Source organism: Pongo pygmaeus, chromosome 1 (assembly GCF_028885625.2).
Source record: "Pongo pygmaeus isolate AG05252 chromosome 1, NHGRI_mPonPyg2-v2.0_pri, whole genome shotgun sequence".
Classification (NCBI taxonomy): Eukaryota; Metazoa; Chordata; class Mammalia; order Primates; family Hominidae; genus Pongo; species Pongo pygmaeus.
In genome coordinates this window covers 223,240,770-223,267,894 of record NC_072373.2, presented here as the reverse complement: position 1 = coordinate 223,267,894, position 27,125 = coordinate 223,240,770, and the positions used below count along the sequence as shown (strand labels likewise).

The 27,125-nt window shown below is 45.5% G+C and overlaps 1 protein-coding gene across 4 annotated transcripts; it reads left to right on the top strand.

The window, feature by feature from the left end:
• Positions 1 to 1,921: 1,921 nt before the first annotated feature.
• PARK7 (Parkinsonism associated deglycase) lies at positions 1,922 to 25,568 on the top strand. Of its 4 annotated transcripts, none has more exons than XM_054441022.2 (7): positions 1,922 to 2,046; positions 3,047 to 3,159; positions 5,645 to 5,746; positions 9,689 to 9,748; positions 11,252 to 11,321; positions 17,959 to 18,045; positions 25,178 to 25,568. In XM_054441022.2, the coding sequence occupies exons 2-7, from the start codon at positions 3,070 to 3,072 to the stop codon at positions 25,336 to 25,338; spliced, it is 570 nt and encodes a 189-aa protein (XP_054296997.1). In that variant the 5' UTR covers positions 1,922 to 2,046; positions 3,047 to 3,069; the 3' UTR covers positions 25,339 to 25,568. The 4 variants fall into 4 exon arrangements, with proteins under 4 accessions (XP_054296997.1, XP_054297006.1, XP_054296991.1 ...); XM_054441016.2 differs by having other exon boundaries at positions 1,969 to 2,104; XM_054441031.2 differs by lacking the exon at positions 5,645 to 5,746.
• Positions 25,569 to 27,125: the final 1,557 nt, after the last annotated feature.

The window sequence follows — 27,125 nt, the reverse complement described above, 5'->3', positions numbered from 1 at the left end:
AACAGTATGGAATCCTCAAAAGATTAAAAACACAACTACCATATGATCCAGCAATCCCACTACTGGTATATATCAAAAAGAAAGGAAGGGCCAGGCACGGTAGCTCACTCCTATAATCCCAGCACTTTGGGAGGCCGAGGCAGGCGGATCACTTGAGGTCAGGAGTTCAAGACCAGCCTGGCCAACATGGTAAAACCCTGTCTCTACCAAAAATACAAAAATTAGCCAGGCATGGTGGCACACACCTGTAGTCTCAGCTACTTGGGAGAGTGAGGCACGAGAATTGTTTCAACACAGAGGCAGAGGTTGCAGTGAGCCAAGATGGTGCCACTGCACTTCAGGCTGGGCGACAGAGCAAGATGGAGTCTCAAAAAAAAAAAAAGGAAATCAATATATCAAAGAGATATTTGCACTCTCATGCTTATTGTAGCACTGTTCACAACAGCCAAAATATGGAATCAACCAAAGTGTTCATCAATGGATGACTGGATAAAGAAAATGTAAATATACACAATGAATACTATTCAGCCATAAAAAATAAAATCCTATTTGCAACAACATTGATGGAACTGGAGGTCATTATGTTAAGTGAAACAAGCCAGGCAAAGAAAGACAAGTATCACATGATCTCACTCATAAATGGGAAGTTGAAAAGTGGATCTCATGAAGATAAGTTGGTGGTTACCAGAGGCCAGGAAGGGTAGCCAGGAGAAGGGGATGAACAGGGTGCTTAATAGGTACAAAAACTGGTAGAAGTGCTGGGCAAGGTGTCAAGAGCCCCAGTATCAGAAAGTGGTCGACTTGCTGGTTGGTAAGAAGAATTTATCAACAATAATATAGGTTTGAAAAAGGAAAGTTTTATTAGAAAGAACGCTGCAGAAGACTGCAGCCTCAGCAAGAGAGAACTGAGCATGCCGCGGTGGATTTTTCATGTCCCTTTTCCAATGTCTCATTTTTTGCAAATTCAATCCAAGTTGGGTTCATTTAGCCAGGATCCTTCTAAGCTCATTCAAGAATTTTGGGCTTTAACTATTTCCTTCGATTTAACCTGGTACCAGGTGCCAACTTTAGATAATAGGGATATCTAATTACTTCTAAATTCCTCAGATAAGGGCTGCTTGATGGTCACCAGGTGATCTGTGCTCTCCTCAAGAGGGAATAAGACCCAGTGTTGGAGAGTTCTGTAGGGTGACTATAGTTAACAGTAATCTGTTGTATATTTAAAAATGTTATTATAGAAGAGAGTAACTGGAATGTTCCCAGTATAAAGACAAATGTTTAAGGTGATAGATATCTCACTTACCCTGATTTAATCATTACACATTACATGAAAGTATCAAAATAGCACATGTGCCCAGAAAACACATACGTCTCTTACATATCAATAAATACAACTTGAGATTATGATGTAAATACATCTGACCAACTTGGTACTTATTAGACTTATGTGCTCAGCATTGCTCTAGTCCTGTGGGTGCAGCAGCATCAGGATCATTAAAAAAAACAAACAATGCTGAGAAAAAAACTCACACCCCTGAGACATCCGGGTGTGAATAAATGCGGAAGAGTCGCCCGAGATCGGGAGACCAGGCGATGGGGAGAGGTCCAGGGAGGCCTGGATCACAGTCCTAACAGACCAGGGGCGAAACGGGAAGGCGCGCCAGAAAAGGAACAACGCAAATGGAGCAGGCGTGCACGGAGCGCGAACTAACGAACCCCTCTGACAACAACCCCAGTCCCTCGGCAGCTCCAGAGACCGGCTCCTCACGGGGGTTGGCCGTAGAGACTGTTAAGTCCCGCGGGCGCCGGGGCAGGCCGGACTGTGCCATTCGTGGGGGGTTCCATGTGGGAGCGAGCCGCCTCACCCAGGGCTGTCCAGCTAGAAACTCCCCGGTGCCACCCCCGCCTCAGTCCGAGGTAGGCTAGGCCGGACGTGACGCAGCGTGATGCCATGGCGGTGTGAGTGAGTCTGCGCAGTGTGGGGCTGAGGGCGGCCGGACGGCGCGCGTGCGTGCTGGCGTGCGTTCACCTTCAGCTTGGAGTGGGGTGAGTGGTGCCCTACGGGCCGGGGCGCCGCGTCCGCAGGAAGAGGCGCGGGGTGCAGGTCAGGGCCAGCGGGGGCGCGGCGCATGTGTGGGCCGTGGCTCTGGGCGGCGTGGGGGCGCTGGACGGTGTCCCGCTGGCTCAGAACCGGCGCGGGGCCTGGATCGGGGCCGCTCTCGCCTCCGGCCTCCCCAGTGGGGCCCTGTCGCTGGCGTTGGATTTGACTGACCGCCAGCGTGGTGGCAACGCTGAAGCGTCCAGAATTTTCTGCCTAACCTCTCGCCGGCATGGAACTGGCTAACCGTTTTATTAAACTCTGTTTTGCGTGGACGGTAAACCCTCCAGATAACCTCTAAATAGGCTAAAAAAAATTTGGAACCTCGTTGAGCTGCTGTCGTTGGCAGTGAGAACTCCGCACGGAGAGAGAGAATGTAGTTGGGTTGACTTCAGTGAGGGGATTTCCATCTTTCTCAGTTATTAAAAAAAGTGTTCAGACATTTAACACTGTTGACCCCCACACACAATTTTTTAGTACAGTTATAACTAAGAAAACAAAAATTCCCTCCAAAAAATTACAGGTTAATTGCGAAAGACCACATTTAAATTTTTGCCCGTGAAATTCAGTTTAGTCGTTTCTCTGAAACAGTGCTTCAAAAAAGACTGTCTCCCCACATTGTGTGAAATGCAGGAGACCCACGTACTTGTGTTTTAAAAAACCCCATTTGCAACATATTATTAAAGTTGGATTTAAGAGAACATGGTAGAAGAAAATCTAAGCAATACTACACCTTTGAGCACCCTCATTATGTTTTCATCTCAGAGCAATTAAAACTGTTATACAAATCAACGTTAAGATAACTGTTGCTTTTTTCGTACTCAGTTGTCTATGAAAACCATTTCCCTAGGAAGTACTCACTCTGCTTGAAAATGCTCCTAAACTTTAAATTTTGGGGTATCTCAAGGTTGCAGTGAAAGTTTTTTGAAATCTTTTTTTTTTTTTAAGCCTTTTAAACATATAACATAAAAATGGCTTCCAAAAGAGCTCTGGTCATCCTGGCTAAAGGAGCAGAGGAAATGGAGACGGTCATCCCTGTAGATGTCATGAGGCGAGCTGGGGTAAGTCCCACATCGATTTTTAGCCACTCCTGTTTTAAATGTTTTTGGATTTTTAAATCATTTTGAATAAAATATTCAAAGTGCTCCATGAAATATTTCAAATATACACAAAATTTCAGAGATTACACAAGAATAAATACCTGTTGATCCACTGCTCACATTTAGTGCTTGTTAATGTCTTGCCATATTTCCTTCACACCCATTTCTCTTTTGTTTTGAGCTCTGTCGTCCAGGCTGGAGTGCGATGGCAAGATCTTGGCTCATTTCGGCCTCTGCCTCCTGGGCTCAAACCATCTTCCCACCTCAGCCTCCCAAATAGCTGGGACTACAGATGGATGCCACCACACCTGGCTAATTTTTGTATGTTTTATAGAGACAGGGTTTTGCCATGTTGCCCAGGCTGCTCTCCAACTCCTGAGCTCAAGTTGTCCACCCGCCTCAGGCCTTCCAACTCCTGAGCTCAAGTTGTCCACCAGCCTCAGGCCTCCCAAAGTGTTAAGACTACAGGCGTGAGCCACTGCACTGTCCTTAGACCCATTTCTTTTTTCTTTTCTTTTTTTTTTTTTTTTTTTTTGAGATGGTGTCTCTCTGTGTCGCCCAGCCTGGAGTGCAGTGGTGTGATCTTTGCTCGCTGCAACTTCTGCCTCCCGGGTTCAAGAGATTCTCCTGCCTCACCCTCAGCTGGGATTACAGGTGTCCGCCACCACACCCGGCTAATTTTTGTATTTTTAGTACGGATGGGGTTTCACCATGTTGGCCAGGTTGGTCTCGAACTTCTGGCTTCAAGTGACCTGCCAGCCTTAGCCTTTTACAGTGCTGGGATTACAGGCGTGAGCCACCATGCCCGGCCCCTCAGACTCATTTCTTAAAGAGCAAATGCTTCAAAGAAATACATTTGAAGCCCCCTTTGTAAATTTCTCCAATCCTATGCCCCTTCTTCCTTCTTTAAAGATAACTGCTATCCTCACGCTCTTGTGTATCCATGCATGTGTGTCTTTTTTTTATTTGAGATAGTCTTGCTCTGTGGCCCAGGCTGGAGTGCAGTGGTGTGACCTCAGCTCACTGCAACCTCTGCTTCCTGGGTTCAAGCAGTTCTCTGCCTCAGCCTCCCAAGTAGCTGGGATTACAGGTACGCGCCACCATGCCTGGCTAATTTTTTGTATTTTTAGTAGATGGGGTTTCACCATCTTGGCCAGGCTGGTCTTGAACTCTTGACCTCGTGATCCACCCACCTCGGCGTCCCAAAGTGCTGTGATTACAGGCATGAGCTACTGCACCCGCCCCCACATATGTCTTTAAGGTAGCGTTTGACCGTGGTTCTCATTTTGCGTGTTTATGTATTATCTCTCTCTAACAATAGTGAACAGTGAAGTAGAACTAACTCTGTGCCAGCCATCATTCTAAGTGCCGATAAACCTTACAACAACGCCGTGAGTTAGATATCACCATCCTCATTTTACAGTTGAAGAAACTGAGGCACAGAGACATAAATAATGTACCCACGTCACATAGTAAGTACAAAAGCCAGAACTCAGACCTAGGCAGCCTGGCCCCAGAGTCTGTTAACCCTATACTCCTCTGGTTCTCAGAAATGAAGATACATGTCGATTCAGTTTATCCATTTAAAATTGCTGCTTGGTGTTGCACTGAATGCCACAATCTACCCATTCTTCTAATTACAGCATTACAATTCTGTAATAAGTATTCTTGTGTAGGTTTCCTTGTGCAAATGTGTGGAAATTTTTCCAGGTTATAAATCTAAAAGTAGAATGACTAGGCTGAAGGACAGCCCGTAGTCAGCATGACTAGGTTTTGCCAAGTTGCTCTCCAGTGTCCCAGTTTGTAGTCCCACCAGCAGTGTAGGAAAATTCCCACTTTCCCAGTGCCAGCTCTTGGTATTGTTGACTTTAAAAATTTTTGAAAGATAAAGCAGTATTTCGTTGTTTGGACTTGCATTTCTATTTTACAAAAATAACATGAGGTTTAAATGGCAACAGTAAACTTGCAAGATGAGTTATTAATAGGATGATCATATAACTGGTCACCCAAACCAGAACATTTGTGGGAGAAAGGGTGTTCCAGTCCCACAAAGTACAGGAAAGCAGCTATAAGCAGGGTCTGTCCCAGGCAAACCAGGGTAGACCTAGTTATTAAATATATTTAGCCAATGTATTAGCTTAAATTTGGTATAGTTGTGGTGCAGTATTTCCTGTCATGTTACTTTCAAATACAGGGCAGCTGTGTAAATGTTACTCTAGCTGGGTGTGGTGGCTCATGTCTGTAATCCCAGCTACTTGGGAGGCTGAATTAGGAGGATCATTTGAGCCCAGGAGCTGGAGGCTACAGTAAGCTATGATTGTGTCACTGCCCTCTAGCTCAGGTGACAAGGTGAGACCCCATCTCTTTTTTTTTTTTTTTTTTTTTTAAAGACATGTTACTGTGAATATATGTTTCAGTGTTCCTAAATATAACGTCTTTCTCGTAGATTAAGGTCACCATTGCAGGTCTGGCTGGAAAAGACCCAGTACAGTGTAGCCGTGATGTGGTCATTTGTCCTGATGCCAGTCTTGAAGATGCAAAAAAAGAGGTTTGTAAGCCATACATGGAGTTGTTCCTTCATACGGCTTCTTTGTTTCTTGAAATGTCTAAGACTGTTGTTAGCACAGACTCATTTTAGAAAATTATTTTGCTTGAATGTCTTCCCCTGACAGATTAAGAGGGTGAGGACTTTGTCTTTCTATTCTGTATCCGTAGAATGTGGCAATTGCTTGATACAGAATGTGCTCAGTAAGTGGGTGGCTGGGTGGGTAGGTAGGTGGCTGATTGGATGTGTGGCCAGATGGGTGGGTTGGTGCTTAGATGGATGGCTGCATTGTTTTCCCATCAGTATTTTTCTGGCTTACACAGGCATCCTTGCCTTCTATTACACATTTTTACCTGATGTAAATCAACTGCCACGTTTTCCATTTATTATTATTATTATTTTTTTTTTTTTATTGTTGTTTTTTAGAGGAATGGTCCTGCTCTCTCCCCTAGGCTGGAGTCCGGTGGTGCAGTCACAGCTCACTGCAGCCTCAACCTCCGAGGTTCAAGCAATCCTCCCACCTCAACCCCCCAAGTAGCTGGGACTACAGGCATGTGCCATGCCCGGCCATTATCTTTTCTAAAGATACTTTCAGAGTTCCACTGTAGTTGTGTTCTTTTTTCAGTATCTTTAGAATTATGGCTCTTACCTTTAAGGACGATGGACGCTTTTGGAAGCTAGCATCCCTTTCCTCAGAAACATGCTCCCCCACAGGCGCTTTTGCACACTCCGTCATGGGGTCAGGGTGACAGGAGTGTGGACTGTACCCTCTGACAGCAGGGTCATGGCGGGAAAGGAGGCAGAGTCGGCTCACAGATGGCTGGTTGTACACTGCTGAGGAACCTGGAGTGCGGTTCCCTGGGCCAAGCTGTCCTCAGATACATAGGAAAAAGTTTAATCCTTTCTAATAAGTTTAGATTTTTCATTACTGGGTTGTAGAAAATTAGACTGTTGGTATTTACATATGATTTGTTGAAACAAATTAAAAGTGACAAGCAGAAGTAAATATTCCAGGCCAAGTGCAGTGGCTCACCTGTAATTCCAGCACTTTAGGAGGCCAAAGTGGGAGGATCACTTGGGACCAGGAGTTTGAGACCAGCCTGGGCAACATAGCGAGACTGTTTCTCTTTAAATTAAAAATTTGTAAAAGCCAGGCGTGGTGGTGCATGCCTATAGTTCTAGCTACTCAAGAGGCTGAGGCAAGAGGATCACTTGAGCCTAGACGATTGCTTGAGCCCAGGAATTTAAGACTGCAGCGAACTATGATTGTGCCATTGCCCTTCAACATGGGTGATAGAGCAAGACCCTGTCTCAAAAATAACAATAATACTTTTTTTCATCTCTGTTTGTGTTTTTGTCATATGATGTCTGGGCATTTTAAAACAGTGGTTACCTTTATTTTCAGTCGACAGATAATAAGTGTACATATTCATGGGATATGTGATGTTTTCATGCATAATGTATAGTGATCGGATCAGAGTAATTAGCATATCCATCATCTCAAACATTTCTTTGTGTTGGGAACGTTCAGTATCCTCCTAGCTATTTGAAATTGTATGTGGTTGTTAACTGTAGTCATCCTATGGGGGTATAGAACACCAGAACCTATTCCTTCTATCTAGCTATAATTTTGTATCTTTTAACAAATCCCTCCCTATCCCCACTTTCTCCTATCCTCCCCAGCCTCTAATATCCTCTGTCCTACATTATACTTCTATGTGATCAATTTTTTTTTAGCTTTCACATATGAGTGAGAACATGGAGTGTTTAATTTGCTATTCCTGGCTTCTTTCACTTAATATAATGTCCTCTAGTTCCATTCTTGTAGCCACAAATGACAAGATTTCATTCTTTTTTATGGCTGAATAGTATTCCATTGTGTATAAATGCCACATTTTCTTTATGCATTCATCTGTTGTTGGACCTAGGTTGATTTTGTATCTTGGCTAGTGTGACTATTGGTATAGTAAACAAGGGAGTGCAGGTGTCTCTTCAGTATACTGATTTCCTTTCCATTGGATACATGCCCAGTAGTGGGATTGCTGGACCATATGGTAGTTCTATTTACTGTAGTTTTTTAAGGAAGTGGTTACCTTTTGTGTGTTTTTATTTTTCAGTGCAGATTCTAAAAGGAGTAAAATAAATTCTATACTTTATACATTTTCTTTTGAGTTTTGAGCTTTGCTTGGTTTTGAATCAACAGTAGGATGTTTATGGTCTTAAAAGTGATTCTAAGCCAGCCACAGTGGTTCACACCTGAAATCCTAGCACTTTGTGAGGCTGAGGCAGGAGGATTACTTGAGCCCAGGAGTTTCGAGACTAGCCTGGGCAATGTAGTGAGACCCTGTCTCTACAAAAATAAAAAAAAATTAGCTGGCTGTGGTGGTGCATGCCTGTAGTCCTAGCTCCTGCAGAGGCTGAAGTGGGAGAGTTGCTTGAGCCCGGGAGTTCAAGGCTGTGGTGAGCCATGATTGCACCACTGTACTCTAGCCTGGGTGACAGAGTGAGGCCCTGTCTCTAGAAAAATTTTATAGGTTGCACTAAATACATAATACATTTTTATTTTGTAATTTGTTTAATGACTAGATTTTTTTTAACCACTTTTTAAAGTCCTAAAGTATTGTTGGCCAGGCACAGTGGTTCACGCCTGTAATCCCAGCACTTTGGGAGGCCGAGATGGGTGTATCACGAGGTCAGGAGTTTGAGACCAGCCTGGTCAAGATGGTGAAACTCCGTCTTTACTAAAAATACACAAATTAGCCGGGCACGGTGGCAGGTACCTGTAATCCCAGTTGCTTGGGAGGCTGAGGCAGGAGAATGGCTTGAATCCGGGAGACGGAGGTTGCAGTGAGCCGAGATCCCTGCACTCTAGCCTGGGCGACAGAGCAAGACTCTGTCTCAAAAAAAAAAAAAAAGAAAAGAAAAATAAGTAAATAAATAAAAAGTCCTAAAGTATTGTTAAAACAATTTCCATTTTGTAATTTCAGGAAGTTTGAAATTAATTAGATTTCTAGGATTTTTTTGGGAGGATACTAAAATTCTCCCCCCATTACATTTTTCATAAAGTTAAGAAAAATTTTTTGTGCCTTTTACTTAAAATTTGTTTCTCTATTAATTTTATTTTATTTTTTTTTTAGACAGAGTCTTGCTCTGTCGCCCAGGCTAGAGTGCAGTGGCGCAGCCTCAGCTCACTGCAGCCTCCGCCTCCTAGGTTCAAGCGATTCTCCTGCCTCAACCCCCCAAGTAGATGGGACTACAGGTGTGCACCACCATGCCCAGCTAATTTTCGTATTTTTAGTAGAAATGGGGGTTTTGCCATGTTGGCCAGGCTGGTCTCGAACTCCTGAGCTCAGGTAATCTGCCTGCCTCGGCCTCCCAAAGTGCTAGGATTACAGACATGAGCCACTGTGCCCAGCCTGTTTTTCTATGAATTTTTTAAGTTGTTCATGTACATTCTTGTTGAACAATAATTCGAACAATATAGACACATATAAAGTCAAAATGTTAAGTGTCCTGTTGTCATTCTCCCTCTGCCCCATCCCACACTACTCCCATTAGCAACTAAAGTGTCTTCCTTTGTCTGTGACTACCCGTATACACAATATGTGGGGTGGGGGTGCTTGTGATGATTGTACACATACATGCATACATCTACACACAAATATGTATATCCTTGTCTTTTACAGGAAGGAGATTATACTACTCCTGCTACTCTGCAGCATGGACATCCTTGCATGTCACTACATACAGGTTTTCTGCATTTTTTGTAGTTAAAACACCATTCCATCATGTGGATACACCTTAATTTATTTAACTGTTCTATTGGCAGATAGGCTATCTCCTGTACTTCCCACATTTAAAATAGGAAAGTATTATTGGACTGTCACTTTAATGCACAGTTGAAATGAAATGTTTTTGTTTCCTTTATGTTTTAAACTGTTACAGGGACCATATGATGTGGTGGTTCTACCAGGAGGTAATCTGGGTGCACAGAATTTATCTGAGGTAAAAATTCTACTCAATTATACCTCAATAAAGCTGGGGGGGAAGAAAAACGAAAGAATTTCAGCATCTGCTTGTGTTCTGTTAATTTTGTTATTATTCAGATATTTCAGGGAGGAGGCTGTGAAAAAAAAAATAGAAACAACTAAAATTAACAAAATGGTGTTGTAGCATTAACTCAAACTTTTTTTTTTTTTTTTTGAGACGGAGTCTTGCTCTGTCGCCCAGGCTGGAGTGCAGTGGCACAATCTCGGCTCACTGCAATCTCTGCCTCCTGGGTTCAAGCAGTTCTCCTGCCTCAGCCTCTGAGTAGCTGGGATTGCAGGCATGCACCACCACGCCCTGCTAATTTTTGTATTTTTATTAGAGACGGAGTTTCACCATGTTGCCCAGTCTGGTCTCAAACTCCTGACCTCGTGGTCCGCCCACCTCGGCCTCCCAAAGTGCTGGAATTATAGGCGTGAGCCACCACGCCTGGCCTCAAGAAAACATTTTTAATATTTTCTATGGAGGTCAGGTGCAGTGGCTCAACGCCTGTAATCCCAGTGGTTTGGGAGGCTGAGGCAGTAGGATTGCTTGAGGCCAAGAGTTTGAGACCAGCCTAAGTAACACATCGAGAGCTCATCTCTACAAAAAATTTTCTTTTAATTAGCTGGGCACGGTGGTGCACCCTTGTAGTCCCAGCTACTCGGGAGGCTATGGTGGGAGGATGGCTTGAGGCCAGGGGTTTGAGGCTGCAGTGAGCTGTGAATGCACCACTGCATTCTAGCCTGGGCAACAAAGCAAGAACCTGTCTTATCAGAAAAAAAAAAAAATGTTGCCATGGAAGTAAGCTGAATTGGTGGAACCGTTATGAACAGATGTCGATGAATACAGTCCAAAGTAAGATGATTTAGTTTTTTTCCACCAGCAGAAGAATGATCAGATTTTGTGTTTTGGGAAGGGCAAATTGTCTACTCAGAGTCTTAACTGGGGGAGGCTGTGGGGCTAGGGCTGCCAGCAGGAATGACAGATGCCATCAGCAGAGACCATCGTTCCTCATTTTAAGTCGTATGTGAGGAGTCAGAGGCCAGGGTGAGGGGCACACCAGCAGGCAGAGTTGGGGCTGCCAGAAGCACTCAAGAAGTGGGTTGTGTCGGACACAAGGGATCTTTTCCTGCTAGATTCTGTTCCTCTCTCTGCCATCTGAAAACACCCAAAACACCACATTCCCTCCCTCCCGTTTCTTTCTCCCTGGAGTACAAAATGGCAAGGGTCAAATTGCTTCTTCTGATCTTTAAATGTGGAAGAATGCATTTCTCTTATGAGAAATGCTTTGCTTGGGTTTAAGAATATAATATAGACCATTTTGATTGTTTTTATACCAATGATTTAGAAATATTGTTGGAAAATAGGTCAGAGAGCTTGTGGTTTAAACTAAAATCAGATTCTTCCAAAGTTTCCTAGTGAGTGATTGGTTAGTGGCTTAATGATAACTTGATGTATTTTTGGTTTTCTTTTCACTAGTCTGCTGCTGTGAAGGAGATACTGAAGGAGCAGGAAAACCAGAAGGGCCTGATAGCCGCCATCTGTGCAGGTGACGTGCAGGGGCAGCCTGTGTTGCAGCGTCATTAGTGGGTGGGGTAGGCTTTCATTCGATGGTTTGATTCCAAATAGCTCTTCCCCTTCATAAAGCATGCAGGGCATCTGTGTTGGTGTATTTAGTTTGGGTGGCATGAAGTTGGTGTCATTTCAGAGATGAGGACAATTGTTCTGTTTTCTGCCTCTCCATGACTTTGGTCTACATGCTGTGAAACTTAGTGTTTCCCGTGTTTGGTTGACTTTGGAGGAAAATAAGGCCCTCTGGAATTCAGTAAACAGCTTGTTACAGCAAGTCTCTGTGCCAGAAAGTCTTTGTGCCAGCACACAATCAGCAAAATCCGTCAAACATCAACACAGCAGCTCTGCCCTGTGCTTGCCCTGCAGATTCAGAAGCCCCATGGTGCTTTCCGCTGGCTTCTCAGGCATTTCTGATTGTCTCAGTACCGAGTGATCTTGGGCACCGTATTATCTGCCACATAATTTGGAACAAGGACATTTGGTGCTTCACAGATGTCCTCTTGTCTTTGTACCTTAGTAATATTTTATTTTCTCATAACCATTTTAAGATCCGTTCTTGTTGCTTTCATATCAGATGATGATCTGCCATCTTGGTTTTTTCCCATGCTGTAATTTTTGCCAGCACCTTCCTTGTTATGTAGGTCTTCATTAAATATTTGTCAGGGCCGGGCGCAGTGGCTCACGCCTGTAATCCCAGCACTTTGGGAGGCCGAGGCGGGCGGATCACCTGAGGTCAGGAGTTCGAGACCAGCCTGGCCACCATGGTGAAACCCCATCTCTACTAAAAATACAGAAATTAGCCAGGCGTGGTGGTGGGCACCTGTAATCCCAGCTACTCGGGAGGCTAAGGCAGGAGAATCGCTTGAACCTTGGAGGTGGAGGTTGCAGTGAGCCGAGATCGCACCATTGCACTCCAGCCTGGGGGACACGAGCGAGACTTTGTCTCAAAAAAATAAAATAAAATAAAATAAATATTTGTCAGAAGAGTGAATGAATAAACGAATGAATGGATGGTTTGGTAAACATCAACATCAAAACATGTTGCTGTTGCTATTTTGTTCAATACAGTAGGCTTTTCAAAAGAAGTTATGGGCCAGAGGTCCTGGGGACTTGATACATTCGGTCAGTGGTTCTCAATGTTCTTTTGGTGCACTTGCAAGGTCAAAGCAGATACTACTGAGGGGACAGGTGTGGTGGCTCATGCCTGTAATCCCGGCACTTTGGGAGGCCAAGGCAGAAGGATCTCTTGAAAGCCAGGAGTTTGAGACTAACCTTGGCAACATAGCCAGACCCCATCTCAACAAACAAACAATAAATTAGCCGAGCACAGTACTGCATGCCTGTAGTCCCAGCTACTCAGGAGGCTGAGATGGGAGGATCACTTGAAGTCAAGAGTTAGAGGCTGCAATGAGCTATGATTGCACTCCAGCCTGGGCAACAGAGTGAGACCATGTCTTTCAAACAAAATGTTTGCCTTTTTTCTTCTCAGTCTTTCAGGAGTGACATCAGAGTAGAATGATACCATCATTTGAGCATCTATTATTGTGTTTTAAAAATTTCCCAGTTTTATTAGGTTGGTGTAAAAGTAATTGTGGTTTTTGCCATTAAAAGTAATTGGCCGGGCACGGTGGCGCATGCCTGTAATCTCAGCCCTTTGGGAAGCCAAGGTGGGCGGATCGTTTGAGGTCGGGAGTTCAAAACCAGCCTGGCAAACGTGGTGAAATCCCGTTTCTACTAAAAATATGAAAGTTAGCTGGGCATGGTGGTGCACGCCTGTAATCCCAGCTACTCGGGAGGCTGAGGTGGGAGGATCACTTGAGGTCAGGAATTCGAAACCAGCCTGGCCAACATGGTGAAACCCCGTCTCTACTAAAAATACAAAAGTTAGCTGGGCAGCTAGCTGGGCATGGTGATGCATTCCTGTAATCCCAGCTACTCAGGAGGCTGAGGCAGGAGAATCTATTGAACCCAGGCGGCGGAGGTTGCAGTGAGCCGAGATCACGCCACTGCACTCCAGCCTGGGTGACACAGCAAGACTGTCTCAAAAAAAAGTAATAATTTTTAATAATGGCAGATGTTCATAGATATAACCCACATAAAAGCTAAAGGGATTCTAAGACCTAAATGTTTGAGAACCGTGGCATTAGGGGCTGAGAAGAACCACAGAAGTCGACCAGCCTGGCAGGTCTTGTACGTGGGCTTACTACAAGAGTCACCACTAGCCTTTTGACCTGCCCTGAGGCTTAGGTAATTATTTCTGCCAAAGGGCACTGCAGTCACTGCCGCCCAAGCAGCTGCTCCCCTCTTTGGAGAGAAAGTCACAGATCCTTGAGTTTGGTTTTCTTTGGCTCTGCTGCTGTGAAGCAAGCCTCAGTCCTAGATGCTTTGACCAAAGGAAGAAAGTTTGGGCTGAGTTTGTTTCCTTATGATTCTGTGGGAAGTAAAAACCGCATGTCAGTTTGTCCTGTGCCACAAAAGTAGCAGAATGATCAGCCACGGCCGGGCGCAGTGGCTCACGCCTGTAATCCCAGCACTTTGGGAGGCTGAGGCAGGTGGATCACCTGAGGTCAGGAGTTCGAGACAAGCCTGACCAACATCTTGAAACCCTGTCTCTACTAAAAGTACAAAATTAGCTAGGCGTGGTGGCGCATGCCTGTAATCCCAGCTGCTCGGGAGGCTGAGGCAGGAGAATCGCTTGAACCTGGGAAGTGGAGATTGCAGTGAAAATTAGCCAGGCATGGTGGTGCACGCCTGTAATCTCAGCTACTCAGGAGGCTGAGGCACAAGAACTGCTTGAACCTGGGAGGCGGAGGTTGCAGTGAGCCGAGATCGTGCCACTGCACTCCAGCCTGAGCGACAGAGCGAGACTTCGTTTCAAAAAAAAAAAAAATCAACCACATTTGGCTTACTGTTTTGTGCTGAGGCTGGATGGAATGCCATGCTAAGAAGCATGGGCCTTATAGTCCTTTAAATCAACATTAAAAAATAAACAGGCTGGCTGTGGTGCCTCATAGCTGTAATCCAAGCACTTTGGGAGACTGAGGTGGGAGGATCACTTGAACCCAGGAGTTCAAGACCAGCCTGGGCATCACAGTGAGACCCCCCACCTCTACACAAAAATATTTAAAAAAATCAGCCTGGTGTGGTGGTGCACACTTGTAGTCCCAGCTACTCAGGAGGCTGAGGTGGGAGGATCACTTTGAGCCCAGGAATTTGAAGTTACATTGAGATGTGATGATCACACCACTGCACTTGAGCCTAAATGACAGAGCAAGACTCTTGTCTCTTAAAAAAAAAAAAAAGTAAAAATAAGCCAAGGGCGGTGGCTCACACCTGTAATCCCAGCACTTTGGGAGGCTGAGGCGTGTGGATCACGAGGTCAGGAGATCGAGACCATCCTGGCTAACACGGTGAAACCCCATCTCTCCTAAAAATACAAAAAATTAGCCAGGCATGGTGGCGGGTGCCTGTAGTCCCAGCTACTCGGGAGGCTGAGGCAGGAGAATGGCGTGAACCCGGGAGGCAGAGCTTGCAGTGAGCCGAGATCGTGCCACTGCACTCCAGCCTGGGTGACAGAGCGAGACTCCGTCTCAAAAAAAAAAAAAAAAAAAAATTATATAAAAAACAGTAAAAATAGAAAACACACTGGCAGTGTGTTTATACCATTGAATATCCTGCACCACTGTTGTGGGCACTACACAAAAAATAGGAAAAAATGTGATGATGAGCTGAGCTAATTGAGATGAGGGTTATGGGAATGGAACAGAGGAGTGATGGAAGAGATTTGGATCGTTTAAATTGGCAAACAGAAAAATAAGATTTTTTTTTTTTTTTTTTTGAGATGGGAATTTTGCTCTTGTTGCCCAAGCTGGAGTGTAGTGGTGCAGTTTCGGCTGACTGCAACCTCAACCTCCCAGGTTCAAGCGATTCTCCTGCCTCAGGCTCCTGAATAGCTAGAATTCCAGGTGCCTACCACCATGCCCAGCTAATTTTTGTATTTTTAGTAGAGACAGGGTTTCACCATGTTGGCCAGGCTGGTCTCGAACTCCTGATCTCGTGATCCGCCCACCTTGGCCTCTCAAAGTGCTGGGATTACAGGCGTGAGCCACCGCACCCAGCCAAGATTATTCTGAAATGTTGCAGTTAGGAATTGGAAACATTTTGAACACAAAGAATATTAGCCTAGTCCTTAATATTGAGTGAATGAGGAATGCAAATTGGAAGGGAGTCTATGTTGAGAAGGAAATTAAATGATATTTACTTTGAGTGGGGGAGGGGGAGGAAGTGTGGAGTTGGAGGAGTGGGCAGTTGTCAGCTGAGATGCTCAGGTCTAGGAATAAGGCCTCTGGAAGCGAGGTCTTGGCCACCTGGAGGAGCTGGGGTCGGCAGAGGTGGTCATTTTGCAAGTCACCACAGGGTGGTGCTGTTGGCTGCAGAAGGGGACGTGGTCAGCTGCACCCTCTGCACTGTAGTGCAGAGTACAGAGCGTTTTCATCCATCAGAATCCCAGGTCCTAGGTGAGTGAAACGTCTCTTCTCCAGTATTCCAAATAGGGTTCTGACGCCCCAGAAAGCAGTAATTATGAGCTTACCATGATAAGTAAGAAAGACATCAGTAAATTCCTGCATCCAACTGTAACATAAACTTACTCACATCGTAGCAGTGATTTTATTACCACCTTGAAGGGAGCAGCCTAAAAATTCTCGCTCACCGATCACTTTCCTCACTGTACTATCATCTCTTAAAGTTTACTTTAAAATACAAGATGATGTAGGAATTTCTTCTTAAATTCTTACCAAATAAAAATTAAAAGCAATTTATAAATCCATTCAAATAAAAATTGATAATTAATTATTACAGACTTTTAAAATTTGCTGCCATACATAGCTGTCTTGTGTGTAAAAATAACGTGGAGAAGAGACATTTGAGGCTTTTGATTTAAGAGCTATAAATCAGGACTTAGTCTGAAACTGACACCTGATATTAGGCAGAAAGCTTATGTAATTAGGTAGTATTTGTGTGATCTTCCTGTTTGTAACAGCTACGGTCTGAGTAGCTTGTGGTATATTATATAACTCCTTTCTTGTAGTCTTGTTGAAAAATGAAAGGTCAGTAAGACCAAGACCTCTCAGGTTTGCTGACACTAAAAGTGTACAAACTGTGCCACAGGATCTTAGGCATCCAGGGCACCCTAAGTGTTTCCAAGATCAAGGTGCTGTTCTGAAACATATCCTTCTAAGTGTTATGTGAGGCCTTAGAAAGAATTTTTGTATGTGTAGCTTAGAGAAAAAAGGTAGAATGAATACTTTGTAAAAAGCTTTAAGATGAAATAACAATTAAAGGTATATAAAATCTTTGTTTTTAATCCTTATTTAGGACCATTACATATGCAATATGCTTGTGACCCTCCCTGAAGTTGGCCATTTTCAGTGAATACATTTAAATAAAAATCTGAAGTTAGGACCTGCCAATTTGGAAAGACTTCATTAACTGACACTTCCATGTGGTTCTTTGCTTAAGTAGCTTTCATAATGTGATGCTAGTGCCTTTATATCTCACACTTCCAGGCACTTCACAGGGTGTCTCCTTCAAGGACAGTGTGCTGTCCATTTTAATCCTACCACCTGGCATACCTGGATGGATAGGTGGATGAATAAGTGTTAATTTCCTATTTTATTTATTTATTTTTTATTTATTTTGAGACGGAGTCTCGCTCTGTCGCCCAGGCTGGAGTGCAGTGGCGCAGTCTTGGCTTACCGAAAGCTCTGCCTCCCGGGTTCACGTCATTCTCCTGCCTCAGCCTCCTGAGTAGCTGGGACTACAGGCGCCCACCACCACGCACAGCTAATTTTTTGTATTTTTAATAGAGACAGGGTTTCACCGTGTTAGCCAGGATGGTCTTGATCGCCTGACCTCATGATCCACCCGCCTTGGCCTCCCAAAGTGCTGGGATTACAGGCATGAGCCACCGCGCCCGGCCTAATTTCCCATTTTCAAGTAGAAAATAAAATTACAAAAGAGCAATAAAATCCAGAAGTTCAGAGAGTACCAGCTGCCTTTAGCATGTAACTAAATCTTTTCCTTTTACTAAGATTGAGGTAAGAAGTTGAGCCCGCCCCAGTGATCCTCCCCCTCCTTTGGACTCCTGGTATATGTGGTCCCTGTTCTGGGGGTGGGGAAGGTGAGAGAGGTGAGCACATTTTGTTTATCTGTGTATACTCTGCTGGTATCAAGGTAAATCTTCTTGAGTAAATGGTTATTGAAGTATTTTGAGTTTCTGTGCTTTGGCCGGATGTGCTCAGCAAATCGTTTGTTATAAACATACTTTATCTCTCATACTAGGAAGTGTTTCATTTCAGAATCGTAGCTGTATGTTTGGTAAGAGCCTCTTGATTTTGAAGAATACTTTGCTGTTGCAGTTTTTGTTGTTGTTAGAGAAGGGGTCTGTGTTGCCCAGGCTGATGTTGAATTCCTGGGCTCGAGCAATTTTTCTGCCTAGGCCTCCCCAGTTGCTGGGATTACAGGCATGAGCCACAGTGCCAGGCACTATTGGCGATTTTTTAAACATGGGGTTTTCTATATCCGCACTTAGATCTTTTTATTTTTATATTTAGGTCCTACTGCTCTGTTGGCTCATGAAATAGGGTTTGGAAGTAAAGTTACAACACACCCTCTTGCTAAAGACAAAATGATGAATGGAGGTAAGTATATGCTTGTTTTTGTTTGTTTGTTTGTTTGTTTGAGATGGAGTCTCGCTCCATTGCCCAGGCTGGAGTGCAGTGGTGTGATCTTGGCTCACTGCAACCTCCGCCTCCCGGGTTCAAGTGATTCTTCTGTCTCAGCCTCCTGAGTAGCTGGGATTACAGGCGCATGCCATCACACCCAGCTAATTTTTGTATTTTTAGTAGAGATGGAGTTTCACTTTGTTGGTCAGGCTGGTCTCAAACTCTTTTTTTTTTTTTTTTTTTTAAAGACAGTCTCGCTCTGTTGCCCAGGCTGGAGTGCAATGGTGCGTTCTCTGCTCACTGCACCTTCCGCCTCCTGGGATCAAGTGATTCTTCTGCCTCAGCCTCCTGAGTAGCTGGGATCACAGGTGCGCTCCACCACACCTGGCTAATTTTTGTATTTTTTAGTAGAGACGGGGTTTCTCCATGTTGGTCATGCTGGTCTTGAACTCCTGACCTTGTGATCCACCCGCCTCAGCCTCTGAAAGTGCTGGGATTACAGGTGTATGCCACCACGCCCGGCCTCAAACTCTTGACTTCGTGATCTGCCTGCCTCAGCCTCCCAGAGTGCTGGGATTACAGGTGTTAGCCACCGCACCCAGCCCATATGCTTGGTGTGTTTTTTTTTTGTTTGTTTGTTTTTTTTTTTGAGATGGAGTCTCTCGCTCTGTTGCCCAGGCTGGAATGCAGTGGCGCGATCTCGGCTCTCTGCAACCTCCACCTCCCGGGTTCAAGGGATTCTCCTGCTTCACCCTCCCGAGTAGCTGGGATTACAGGCATGTGCCACCACAAGTTTCTTGTAGACTGGGCGCAGTGGCTTCCGCCTGTAATCCCAGTACTTTGGGAGGCTGAGGCGGGTGGATTGCTTGAGCCCAGGAGTTCGAGACCAGCCTGGGCAACTTGGTTAAACTCCATCTCTACTAAAAATACAAAAAAGATTAGCCAGGCATGGTGATGCACACTGGTAGTTGCAGCTGCTCAGGAGGCTGAGGTGGGATGATTGCTTTAAGCCTGGGAGGTCAAAGCTGTGGTGAGCTGTGATCTCGCCACTGCACTCCAGCCTGGAGGACAAAGCAAGACCCTATCAAAAAAAAAAAAAAAAAAAGTTTCTTGTGTACCTATAGAATTTTATCTATCACATACTCATTATCCTTTTTATTTTAACTAAAATGAGATCTACTAAATGTATTGTTCTGCAGCTTGCTTTTTTTAACTTAATGTTATATCTTATGTTATCTTTTAACAGCACATGTAGATTTAGATTTGCTTCATCCTTGTTAAGTACAGCTGCTAGTCCAGTGTTGGAATGTGCCGTGCTGTATGTAACTTCTCCTGGGGGTGGGCACGAAGGTGGTTTTCTGCTTTTGCCCTTGTAAACCATGCCGTAATGAACATCCTTGAATGCCGTTGTGAGCATATCTGAGCTCCCTTTGAAAAGTGATGCACTTTTCATTATGCTGCATGTTTTTTAATTACTAAACTTTATTTTTTTAGAGCAGTTTTAGGTTCACAGCCAAATTCCCATCTACCTTCACCCACTCCCCACTCCCCCGCCCCTGGCCATGCATAGCCTCCCCTGCTAGCAACATCCTGCACCAGAATCTGCACCCACATTGACACATCATCATCCAGAGTCCACAGTTTACATGAGATTCTCTCTTGCTGTTGTACATTCTACATACAGTTACATTTGATCCAGAGCAGTGTTTTCCTGAAAATCCATGGTTTGTTTATTTATTTAATGTATTTGAGACAGAGGCTTGCTCTGTCACTTAGGCAGGAGTGCAGTGGTGTGATCTCAGTTCGTTGTAACCTCCACCTCTTGGGATCAGGCAATCCTCTCACCTCAGCCTCCCGAGTAGCTGGAACTATGGGTATGAGCCACCACACTTGGCTAATTTTTAAATTTTTTTGTAGAGACAGGGTCTAACTATATTGTACAGTCTGGTCTTGAACTCCTGGCCTCAAGCAATCCTTCTGGCTTGGCCTCCCAAAGTACTAGGATTACAGATGTGAGCCACTGTGCCCCGCTCATGGTTTTATTTTAGTTGCTAGAAAGGTACTATGTTATCATTAAAACTATCTGTTTGAAAATTGGTACTTTTTGCCGGGCACGGTGACTCACACCTGTAATGTCAGCACTTGGGGAGGCCGGGGTTGGGGGGTGGATCACGAGGTCAGGAGATTGAGACCATCCTGGCTAACACGGTGAAATCCCGTCTCTACTAAATATACTAAAAAAATTAGCTGGGCGTGGTGGCGGGCACCTGTAGTCCCAGCTACTCAGGAGGCTGAGGCAGGAGAATGGCGTGAACCCAGGAGGTGGAGCTTGCAGTGAGCTGAGATCGCGCCACTGCACTCCCGCCTGGGCAACAGAGTGAGACTCCATCTCAAAAAAAAAAAAAAAAATTGGTACTTTTTAATAAAAGTCTCTGGTTTCTGGGCATTTTAAATGTAGGAATTTAATTTACTTTAAGCTCATGGAGGGATTTTAGAGGGTTGAAAGAAATGGCAAGAACAGAACTGGGCTGCCTTTGTGATGTCTTCAGAGGGAAGACTCAAGCGGAGCGCGCTCCTGCACTACCTGAAGGTGTGCCTGTTGCATCTGTTTTCCTTTAGTGCCTCAAAAACATTGAGGTTGGTCAGGCATAGAAAAAGATCAGATTGTTGATGCTCATACTCGGAGTTTACAAAGCACGTTCCCCTACGTTATCTTGGTGGAGCTTCCTGGTCCCCAGTGCCCAGCAAGGCAGGTGGCATCATCCTGGCTTCACAAACAAGGAGAGACTGAGGCCAGAGCTCAAGCCCAGCCCTCTGCCTTGCATCCAGTTTTGCCTTCCTGCCCCTCCCCTGCTCTGTGGTAGCGAAAGGCTCCCACACACATTTAAGTTACCAGGTGTTGGATTTAGTCAATAACCTCTATTATAAGAAATGGATACTTGAAATGTCTATCCTTTCAGGACACTTTGAGAGGTAGGGCTGCAGTCATCACCTGGGGGTCTGCTCTGGGTGAGGCCCTTGTCCTCATTGTGAACTTCAGATAAGCAATCCCATCTGAAGGCCATAGTCTTTTTTCTTTTTTTTGTTTTTTTTTTTGATAGATTCAGGGTCTCACTATGTTGCCCAGGGGGTACTTAAACTCCTGGGCTCAAATGACCCTCCCACCTTGGTCTCCCAAAGTGTTGGAATTACAGGTGTGTGCTACCAGCCCCAGTCCCCATAATCTTTTAATTCCTCCGATTTTAGAATAAGTTGGTTATAACTAATGTGTGATTCCGTTTCTCATTTGTCCACTGTTTGATGGCATCTGCATGCCTGGTCCCATACCTGAGCACTGAAGAGCAGGGTCTCTGGAGCCTGGCATCGTGGGGTGGCCCTCAGCTTCCCCACTCACTGTGGGAACTTTCCTTAGTTTCTCTGAGCCTGTTTCCTCATCCGTTGCCTGAGGATAAACCTGCTTCAGGATTGTTGGTGAAAAGACTGCCCTCACCTAGCCTCTGTAACGCCACTGCATGCCACCACTGCTGAGTACTGTTTGTTTGCTAGGTTGGTGTCATTCTCATTTTACCAAAAAGTGAAGCTTTGAGAGGTCAGACAGCCACTAAATGGCAGACCTGGGATTTGAACCCAGAACTCTGCTCAGGGGTCAACCGACTGCTCCCCAAAGGCCAGGTAGTAAATATTGCAGGCTTTCTAGGACTTCAGCTCTCTGGCAGCTACTCAACTGTTGCAGCTCCACAATAGCTACAGACAGTACTAAACACGCAGGGTGGCTTTGTGCCAGTGAAGCTGCATTTGCAAAAACAGGCAGCAACCTGGCCTCGGCCCTCAGGCTTGTCGTTGCTGACCTGTGTCCTGAGCCCTCCCATTGTCTTTTTTTTTTTTTTTGAGACAGAGTCTCGCTCTGTCATCCAGGCTGGAGTGCAGTGGCACGATTTGCGCTCACTGCAAGCTCCGCCTCCCAGGTTCACGCCATTCTCCTGCCTCAGCCTCCCAAGTAGCTGGGACTACAGGCGCCTGCCACCACGCCTGGCTTATTTTTTGTATTTTTAGTAGAGACAGGGTTTCATCGTGTTAGCCAGGATGGTCTCGATCTCCTGACCTTGTGATCTGCCCTCCTCGGCCTCCCCATGTGCTGGGATTACAGGCATGAGCCACCGTGCCCGGCCCCCCACCCCACCTTTTTTTTTTTTTTTTTTTTTTTTTTGAGACGGAGTCTTGCTCTCTCACCTAGGCTGAAGTGCGGTGATGCATCTCGGCTCACTGCACGCCACCTCCCGGGTTAAAGCGATTCTCCTGTCTCAGCCTCCTGAGGAGCTGGGATTACAGGTACTGGCCGCCAAGCCCAGCTAATTTTTGTTTTTTGTTTTGTTTTTTTTTTTTAGTAGAGACGGAGTTTCACCATGTTGGTCAGGCTGGTCTTGAAATCCTGACCTCAGGTGATCCACCCGCCTTGGCGTCCCAGTGTTGGAATTACAGGCATGAGCCACCACGTCCGGCTTCCCATTGCTTTTTCTCTGAAGAGACTTTAAGACTTGGAGTCTGGTTTAAAAAAATAAAGAAATAAAAATCAGTGCCTTCTGCTGGTTGGAACGGGAAGTATAAAATCTGAATTCGCTATAGGGTCACAATCCCAGCCTCAAGTTCGCACAGTGCCTTCTACCTTCCTGGTGCTGACGGGGTGCATGTTCTGTCTTCGCCACTAGGTGGAGGCAGTTGGTAACCTTAAACCTTTTGCTTTTCCTGGTTAAAAGTCTAACAAGAACCGTAGAACCTTTAAGCATATTTAACCAGTTTAAGCCCTGTTTGCACTGTTTTAGCCACAAAGATACTGTTCAGTGAACCATTTACAGTTGTGCCTCACCTTGTCCCACTCTCAGCTGTGCATCTCACCGTCGCTCTGGAAGACCTAGCCCAGCCAGTTTCTAGGTTAGCATTTGAAATGGTCTTGGCCTGGTTTAACCATCAGTAAATGAGGCCAGATTATGATAAACCTTTTCCCCTCAAACTAGGGATCCTCTTTTTCTCTACAATAGTTAAATTGGAAATTTTTTATGTACTCTATTCATTTATTTTGGTGGGTGACCTGATTTTTAACATTTTTTAGATCAGTCAAGCACAGTAGTGAGAAGAGGAGATAGAGTAGAACAAGGAGTAACTGCCTATGAACGATCAATTGAGATAACTCGCTGCCTTCGACCAGCGGTGGCTTGGTTTCTAATGACAGTAAGACAAGTTCCTATAGGTATTGTTAATCTCCTTGGAAAAGAAATGAACACTGTGTGGTTTCAGAAGCTCATTAATACAGCAGAAGCACTGTGCTTCTGTTTGAAGGGAGGTTTTCGGATGAATTTTTCTGCGTGTTCATTGAACAGACGTTTCCTAAGCTCCTCCTTAGTGCCTGGCACTGGGAACAGAAGAAGGAAGAAGAGAAAGCTGTGCCCTCAGGGTGTTCTCAGGTCTGCACTGAGCTGTGGTGACCAGAGCCACCCGCCTGCCTGCATGGCTGGTACATCAGGAGAGAGCAGGAGTTCACAGAGGAGCTTTGTCACTTCCCCCTCCGCTAAATCTGTTCTGTGTCCCCACATCACTGAGTGGTGTCACCATCATCCAGTCACCTGGGACAGGCAGCTGGGAGTCATCCTTGAAGCCTCCTCACCTAGGACTTCATTGCAAACCTCCATTTCCTCTGGATCACTGTCACCAGCCTAGTGCAGACACCACCAGCTCCTACCCAGACAGCAGGTTCCTTTCCATCTCCCTTCTGGTCCCAGCCCAGTCTCTGTGCAAAGGCCAGATCGCAGAGGGCTCCAGGCCCCGTGACATGGAGTTCAGCGTGACCTTCAGGTGCTGGAGAGAGTTGGCAAGGGCTTTCCATGGGGAACTGGCTATGCCCTGCTTTGCACTCTGGACAGTTAGCTTTTGGGTGCTGGGCATGGCTTGAAGGGGTGCCGGAAGGGAGAGCTGTAATCATGCAGAGATCCTTCCCCTTTAAAGCAGGGGACAGGCGAGAAAGGAGATCGAGTCAAGAATGGTGTTTGGTGCCTTTGACCTCACACTTCAGGGGTGCCTCCTGTGTGCCATGGATATCATTGGTCAGACAGGGACTGATGAAGACCCAGCCTTTTTAAAGAGTGAACAGTAAACAAGGAAATGAAATGTTCATAGATTGTGATAGATTGTATCAATGCTGCGAGGGCAGTAAATAGAATGCGGTGATAGTCAACAGAGGAACCTAAATTTGGGGAGGTGGGGGTGGTCACAGATACCCTCTCTGAGGGGTTTTTGTTGATGCTGAAACTGAAGGAGCAAGGAACTGGGAAGAGCTGGTCTCTGGGTGGAGGGAGCAGCCCTTGAGTTCTTCCTGGAGCAGGAGAGAACCTGTTGTATTCAGTAAGGGAAGCTCCAGGTGGGAGAGTGATAGGGATGGGTGTGGGGAGGGAGGTTAGGCTCTGTGTGCAGTGGAGAGGCTGGTAACTACCTGCTGTGGAGGGGCAGAGCTCAGGGCATCCATGCTTAAGAGTCCCAGTTTTGATATTATATTTGCCAAGAAATAGCCAACCGGCGGGCCTGGAGGTGTGGGGATGCAGAAGGAAAGTAGTCCTTGAGAGTGAATGTGGTTTCTACCTGCACACGCACACTCACATGCATACCTGCCTCCATTACATTGTGCTGTGGTTGTTTTGAGGCATCAGAGGGTGTGCGTGCCGCCACGTTGATCGGGGTGGCTTCTGCCTTCAGTGCTGCCGCATCCCTTCACCCTTCCCCGGCACTTCAGAATTGACACTTGAGCTTTGTTGTAAAATAGTGATGTGAGTAACTGTCATTCACCGACGTCTCCCCCAACACTTAAAGTCTTAGCAGCTGCATTTAACTTACGCATATTTGTTTCATTCTAACAGTGGTTTCTGTCACCCTTTGCTCTGCACAGTTTTAAAAATACTTTTGTAGTGGGCTTCTAAGAGCTTGGAGTGCCTAGTAAATGTTTTTGAATGGTTAGCTACAGTGTTGGGTTTATATGCTGTAATAGTGAATTTAATTGGTAAGTAATCGTCTTTCTTGTCACATAGCCCATTAGGATGTCACCTTTTCTGTTTCGACTTTGCAGGTCATTACACCTACTCTGAGAATCGTGTGGAAAAGGACGGCCTGATTCTTACAAGCCGGGGGCCTGGGACCAGCTTCGAGTTTGCGCTTGCAATTGTTGAAGCCCTGAACGGCAAGGAGGTGGCGGCTCAAGTGAAGGCTCCACTTGTTCTTAAAGACTAGAGCAGCAAACTGCGACGATCACTTAGAGGAACAGGCCGTTAGGAATCCATTCTCACTGTGTTCGCTCTAAACAAAACAGTGGTAGGTTAATGTGTTCAGAAGTCGCTGTCCTTACTGCTTTTGCAGAAGTATAGTTGTGAGGTCACGACTACACAGAGATTTCTCAGCCTACAAATTGTGTCTATACATTTCTAAGCCTTGTTTGCAGAATAAACAGGGCATTTAGCAAATACTGATTGTTTCTTGTTTTGTCTCTCATTTCTTTTGTGAAATTAAATTCTGTATCACCTTCATCTGCAGCTCTTAACTGTCCATATAGCACTGAAATAAAAGAACAGTGAACACATTTTATATAGCAAGGAGGAAAGGCATACAAACAGAATTTAAGAGGCTTGTGATTTTCTCTGCTTATTAGCTGTGTGTTTTTAATGTGCTATTAAAAAATACCAATGAGGGCTGGGTGTGGTGGCTCATGCCTGTAATCCCAGCACTTCAGGAAACCGAGCCAGGAGGATTGCTTGAGGCCAGGAGTTCAAGACCAGCCTGGACAACATAGCAAGTCTCCATCTCTACAAAAAAATACAAAAATTGGCCAGGCATGGTGGCACGCACTTGTAGTCCCAGCTACTTAGGAGCCTGAGGTGAGAGGATCACTTGAGCCCAGGGGGTCAAGGCTGCAATGAGCTGTGATCACACCACTGCACTCCAGCCTGGGTGTCACAGCAAGACCCTGTCTCCAAAAAAAAAAAAGAAAGAAAAAGAAAGAAAAACAAAGTTGGCTGTACTGGTGAATTTTTTACACCAGTTCCTTTTTCCATTATGGAAAGAGTCGTTGGATAAAAACTTTTCAAGGTTGGCCCAACATCTCTTTTCCCTTCCCCAGGTAATAGCACCCAGCATTCCTTGTGAACCACTCAATTCCTCCTGGGCGGGCACGTGATCCAGACCCAGCCAATCAGAGCCCTGTTTACCACTGGCCGTGTGACCCAGGTGAGCTCAGTCAGTCCACGAGACTCATCCGAGGGTCTCATAGCTGCTGGAGTGGCCAAGGGGATGTGCCGGCAACCCAGAGCACTGGCAGCTGTCTCGTCACTGCCAGCGAAAGACCTGCTTGGGACGGCCCTCAGGCTGTGGGTGGCTGACCCTGGTCCAGAAGGCTGGGCAGATGTTAACTTTTACAATGTAAACACATGTGTAATTGTCTATTTTAGTAAGTGCTTTAACATGATAATGCTAAGGGAGAGACGATTTCCATGGTGGGGAGTGGGGAGGGAGGCTTCTGAGGAAGTGACATTTCAGGTGTGAAGTAGGAGCAGTGCTTAGGCTTTCATTCCTTCCCCAGCTGTGTGCTCAGTCAGTACCTACTGTGTGCCAAGTGCTGTTCCTGCTGCTGGGAATACGCCAGGGAGAAACACAGCCTTTGTCCTTGAGGAGCTTATGTTGTGGGTGCTGGGGAGAGATGAAAGCAAATACTAAAATACCCACATTCTATGAAGAAAATGAAGGAGGCTAAGGAGGCAGTGACAGGGGAATTGCATGATGGGAAGTCAAGGCCTTTCCGAAAAGAGATCTTAGTGGGAATCTGAGGACTTTTGGGTGTGAAAGAGACAAGTAGGTGTCTGTTCAGAGCGTACTAGGCAGCAGGAGCAGGGAGTGTAGAGGCCCTGCCGCAGGAGCAATGAGGAGTGGGTTAGAGGAACATGGTAGGAGGTGAAGTTGGAGAGGTAGCCAGGGCCACGGTGAGGTGTCAAGACAGAGACAGAACCACCACAGAGAGACCTGACTCA

What these genes read in the sequence shown, in the direction of transcription:
- PARK7 (XM_054441022.2), top strand. Translation starts at nt 3,070, where the DNA reads ATGGCTTCCAAAAGAGCTCTGGTCATCCTGGCTAAAGGAGCAGAGGAA. An exon ending in TTGAAGATGCAAAAAAAGAG is followed by an intron (nt 5,747 to 9,688) that starts GTTTGTAAGCCA and finishes AAACTGTTACAG; the next exon opens with GGACCATATGATGTGGTGGT. An exon ending in AGACAAAATGATGAATGGAG is followed by an intron (nt 18,046 to 25,177) that starts GTAAGTATATGC and finishes TCGACTTTGCAG; the next exon opens with GTCATTACACCTACTCTGAG.